Below are 5,658 nucleotides of genomic sequence, written 5' to 3'. Positions count from 1 at the left end.
TTTAGAAGAGTAAATTGATCTCTTTTTTTGAGAAAAAGAGTAAAATGATTTTGGTTATTATGTTAATGATTAGCAATTGAAATGTTCTTGACATTCGTAAAGCACACAAAGAACAACAGTAAGAATAATTATTTAATCATCAACAAAAATGATTTCCACCTTCATACTTTCAACCAGAATGACTAAACTCATTGCACATTTACTGTTATCACCTTATTCAGGATTACTAATCTTGAAAAATAGTTCGAGATTAAAAAAATAATGGAGAATTTTAAACTATGTATGTATAACAATGGATCGACAATTGGACACACTTGTCTTCGTAATGATGAATACAAAGATGATTTTTTTTCATTTAAAATTATGAAGGATAGTAGACACGAGTTAAAGTTTATTTATTACTTATGTTTTCTCTAAGAACTACCTTGATTGTTAAGAATTTCTTTGTTCTTACACAACAAGAGATCAAAGAATTTTAGACAGTTTTCAGAATTGGGTGCTTTTGATAATTGATATATATTAAAAAAAAATGGTAATGAGTAGAACCTTTGAGTTAAGAAAGAGCCAACGGTCATAGAGAAAGTAAACTTGGCGGGAAGGTTAACTGTTTTTTTTTTTTCATTTATATATTTGTTTGTTTGTTTATTAATATTTGAACAAAAAAATAGCATAGTAAGTGTGAACTGAATTGAAGCTAATGGGAGTCGTGGGCCACTCTTATTTGGAATTTTGGGGTATGCCTCTCACAAGCAATCTCTAACGCTTTCGGTGTTTTTTTTGGACTGTTTGTTCTCTCAAACTCTATAAATGACTCCATTTCCCACCATTTCTACTCTACTCTTCTCTAATCTACTCTCCCCTTCTTCCTCCTCTTTTTTTTCAATTTTTTTATCTCTGTTTGGCTCTTAAGTTCAGCCAAAATATAGATACTTCAAAATCCAATATACTCGATACTTTAAGCAATTCTGGATGATTTTGGCTTCTGGGTATTTTAATAGGTTCCAATTTTGGAAGTTCTAAGTAGCTAGTAAAAGGGTATTTTTTTAAGTGGATATTTTGGAGTTAAACAGTTTGACTGTTGACTTTAAGCAATATCTGTTTCTGGGTATTGCTAATAATTTGTTAAGTTTTCTTTTTTTGTTTTGGGTCTTTTTTTGGGATATAATATTTAGAGGAGGGTGGTGGGGGTGATTTAAACATTACCTATACTGCATTGTTTGAAAGACAATGATTCTGCTGTACAACAGGAACATAATATGGAAGTTTTACTCAATTCTTGATAAGAAATCAACTGTTTCTAAAAGCTTTTACTTTTGGATCTTCCAGATCTTTAATAGATACAGTTTAGGTACTTAGCAAAACTAAAGAGTCACCCAAGTTTCACATCATTCCTCATATAATCTTTTCAAGCTTGCTTTCTGTAACAATCTCTATTGTTTTCTCAATTTGCTGCTATTCTATTTTTAAGAAAATCTGATAGTTAGTGAGATTTATGATCATGGGAGGGGCATCACTGCCTCCTGGTTTTCGGTTCCACCCAACTGATGAGGAATTGGTGGGATATTACCTGAAAAGAAAAGTGGAGGGGCTCGAAATTGAGCTTGAAGTTATCCCGGTCATCGATTTGTACAAGTTTGACCCCTGGGAATTGCCTGGTACTTACTCAATTTAATTTCTTTTAATCTTTCTAAATAAAAAATAACACAAGTTTGGATTAAGTTTTTGTTTAGTTGATTGATACTTGTTCTTGATAAAAGTAGGAATAGCTCTATTTTTTATTGAAGTTAAACTAAGTGCATTGCTATTAAGTATAGCCAAGAAAGTTGCATACTATAGAAATGTGGCATATAGAAGTCGTACTCAATCTTTTAATGCACTTTTTTTTTAAACTCTACGAAGATAAACATGTTTTGCACTGTGTAACTATTTTTAGTGGAATGAGTGGATATTTTCTATCAATATGAACACCAATACTTGTCTTTGAGTACTTTTCTTTTATCTCATCTTTTTCTTCTTCTTTTGGGACAAAATCTGTTTCAAATGTCCTTCCTTTCTTTAATGGGCCATGCTTTTTTTAATGTTATCTTTCCAAAGCTGATTTAATGGCTTTCTTTTATTCTTCCACAACATTTCAAGCAAAATAAGTACAAGAACAGTAAAAGTTAATTTGTCTTGAGTGCTCTTCATCAACTTTTAATTAGATTCATATTCTTTTATTTGGCAAAAGTTTAGAAATCTGATCTGTAAAGCTATCTATACTTGCAGAGAAATCATTCCTTCCAAAACGAGATATGGAATGGTTCTTCTTCTGTCCAAGAGACAGAAAGTACCCGAATGGCTCCAGAACAAACAGAGCTACTAAAGCTGGCTACTGGAAGGCCACTGGGAAGGACAGGAAAGTTGTCTGTCAATCTAGTAGTGTAACTGCATACAGAAAGACCCTTGTCTTCTACTGTGGACGTGCTCCTTTAGGAGACCGAACAGACTGGATCATGCACGAGTATCGCCTCTCAGATGATTTTACTCAAGGCGGGCCTAGTTTTCATGTAAATTCCTCATTCTTAGTCAAGCCAACTTTATTTTATATTAACTTGTTTAGTTCAGAAAACTGATAGATGTAGGCTGCAGGGTGCCTATGCTTTGTGTCGAGTTGTGAAAAAGAATGAGAATGGACAGAAACTCAATGATTGCCTTGGAGAACCAAAGGGCAAGAAGATTGGAAGCAGCTCAAGTCATGGGGATTTCACTTCAGCAAGGCTTCTCTTGAATGAGCCCTTGGGAATCTCTGGTGAGGCTTCGTCTCACGCAAGCTACCAGCACAACGAGAGTCAATACTCAAGTCCTATAACTTCTCCAAATGAAGTCACTCGTGCAGCAGACTTTGAGCCATCAGTGACAGAGACAAATCCTGCAAGCTTCTGGGTCTCACCTGACTTAATTTTAGATTCGTCAAAGGTACTAATTAATGTTGCGATGGAAAAACTAAGGCATTTCAAGGAGTCAATAGTCTGATTACTTATACTCACTTAAAACATTTGTCTTTTGGTTTATTACAGGACTATCCACAACTTCAAGCAGCTATCCCTGATTACTTTGGACAATATGAGTGTCCAAGCTCAGTGACACCATGGCAGTCATATGAACACTCAGAGATTTCACCTAGTTCATCATACTCAAATTTAAATGGAGGAATTGAACTTTCTGATAATCTTAATCAAATTGGCTGTGTGTCACCTTACCCTGGAAATACAACTTACATGGACTTTTATGGAAATGAAGTTATGGAATATGAAGGTTATGGCCAGACCAACTCAATGAGCTATATGCAACCATTCTAATAAGCAGAAAAGAGGTCATCTTGACTCTTTTCCAGTGCAGGGTGTGACAATTGGGACAAAGCTTCAATTTGCAGGAAGTTTTGGGGTGACTTTGTAGTAGTCTATGAATGCAAGAAGACAATATGATCATTGTGAGGGAGGAGTAGCCAGAGTAGCATTAACCAACTGGGGAGATGAACTACTGTTTCATCTAGGAATGGCCCGAGACAACGCATTTTAAAGTTGGTTCTTGGTAATAGTAGAGAAAATAATTGAGTATAAACCACTTCATATCTATTAAGCTGAAGTAGTTTTATTTTGCTTTTTTTTTTGTTTCTGTAACAAAGGCAGTCTCTTTTAATTTCTTTCGAGTCAGGCTGCCTACGTATCCTTGTTGTTCCTTGTTTCTGTCTTTATATGTTCACTTTGTACCAGGTGAAATCACTTTTATCGATTGCACCTGTAGTTGGTTTTTGGAGTAATCTATATGGTGAATAAATTTGGCTTCTTTGCATTAAAGCTACACTTTATATGTATTTGAGGGCATTTTCATGTTATATGAAGTTCTCTCTATAAGTAATTTCTTATTTCAATAAATGCTAAACTAAACATATCTTTCTTTTATGTAATTTGGAACTCAATCCTTTTCGGTCACAACTTTTTGATGGGGCATTGTAGTAGTTGAGCTATTATTAATTCAACTTTTTGTAGAACTCTAACCAAAGATCCTTACTGTGGTTGGTGTACAAGGTAAAGTCAAGCCCAAGAGAGAGGTACTTCGGTAATGTGAACTGAAAATTAATAATTGATTTTTTTTAATCTTTGTATGACCAAACTTTCCATCTTCAGTCACTGTATTGGTCAAAATTTTCAAACGTTATCTCAGACTGAAATATTCCCTTCATGATTAAAAGTTAAGGATTAAATTCACTTTTTCAAGTGTTGATAAGTTAATTATGTAGATGTTAAAAATCTTTTCAAGTGTTGGGGGGTCACTGGTTTTGGTGGGTAGCTAAAAGAATTCCACTCTAGATTTTCTGCAGCATATCAAAGAGTCACTTCCTGTGGCACTAACTTTTATATTTGGAAGTATTTAAATGACTGCTTAATCTATACAACTTTTATTAATACGAGTATTTTAAACATGAGATTAGGATATGAAAGAGGGTCCCTATGAAGGTTTACATAATAGAAAGAGTTCTCATCTTTTGCTTATTAACAATGAAAAAAGTAGATAACTAAGCTGGGGTAGCAAGAGAAAATGTTTATTATTTTATGGGAAAGAATGTTTGATCATTATAAGTTAACAAGATAAGCTTAAGTAATTTAATAACTAAAAGATAAAAGTTATATGAGAAACCCTTCACACTTGAATAGGCCAGAATGGGGACTGCATTTTCATAGATTACATAATTAAGTAACCATAGAACTTATATTTTTTTTCCTATAAAGGAGAAGCCTTTCAGAAAGAGTTGGGTATAAGTTAGTTTTCACTTTTTTTCCCTCTTATATATATAATAATTCTCTCTTCCTCTTTGGGGGCTTCTGAAGAATCTATTTACAATTATATAAACAAACACACAAACAAGTGCCACCACCACCCTATGGTTGGTTATGACATTCTGTCAAAAAGAACAAACTACAACTTTACTTAAGACTTTAAAAACTAAAATAAAAACAAACCAAAAAGTGTTTATGAGAAGCATTTCTATAAGAAAGTGGCAACTCAGCTGGCCACTCAACATCCAGTAAGTGTTATATTTTTTGTATTTGGCCAAAGCTTTCAAAATGTTCCCCGCCCCCTTAGGTTACTTTGTAGAAAAAAAAAAAAGAAAGATTTATACCATAGTGACTTTAGCTTCTTAAAAGGCCTATAGTTTCACTCTTTAATCTATATGCAAACACATCCCACCAATAGTTTTAAATGAGATTATTCTTCCACCTCCTCCTACTACTTACCTTTCCAAACCCCTCATTTTCCTACTAATAATTCTTTGTTGAAAGCAATGGAATAAGCGCGTGGGCACTTTCTTTCACTAAGTGAACTAAACCAACGAGCATGGTTCATTGAAAATGAAGTGAGGAAACAAAAGCATCAACAAAGATTGTGAAATAAGTTGTCATGTATTGTTTAATGAAAGTTGATTATAATTGTTGACTTACCACTTTAGAACTTGAAAATGAAATGAGGCATCAAAGAAGTGAATTGAGTTGGGAGCTTTGTCATGCTTTGGAAAGTTGTGTATTATTGGTTTGTCTTTATAAAACTTTTGTAAAGGTTTGTGTACCTTGTGTTCACATAAGACATTTTAGGTTCCACTTGTAACACATTTTTAAATGC

At 33.7% G+C, this 5,658-nt stretch overlaps 1 protein-coding gene across 1 annotated transcript; it reads left to right on the top strand.

Annotated features, from left to right (window-relative positions):
* Window positions 1-652: 652 nt before the first annotated feature.
* LOC133777930 (NAC domain-containing protein 71-like) lies at window positions 653-3,874 on the top strand. Its single transcript, XM_062217694.1, has 4 exons — window positions 653-1,655; window positions 2,266-2,546; window positions 2,629-2,955; window positions 3,057-3,874. The coding sequence occupies exons 1-4, from the start codon at window positions 1,493-1,495 to the stop codon at window positions 3,336-3,338; spliced, it is 1,053 nt and encodes a 350-aa protein (XP_062073678.1). The 5' UTR covers window positions 653-1,492; the 3' UTR covers window positions 3,339-3,874.
* Window positions 3,875-5,658: the final 1,784 nt, after the last annotated feature.

This window comes from Humulus lupulus, chromosome 5 (genome assembly GCF_963169125.1).
Source record: "Humulus lupulus chromosome 5, drHumLupu1.1, whole genome shotgun sequence".
In the NCBI taxonomy this organism is placed as follows: domain Eukaryota; kingdom Viridiplantae; phylum Streptophyta; class Magnoliopsida; order Rosales; family Cannabaceae; genus Humulus; species Humulus lupulus.
Note: the sequence above shows the minus strand (reverse complement) of the source record. Positions and strands in the feature narration are given on the sequence as shown.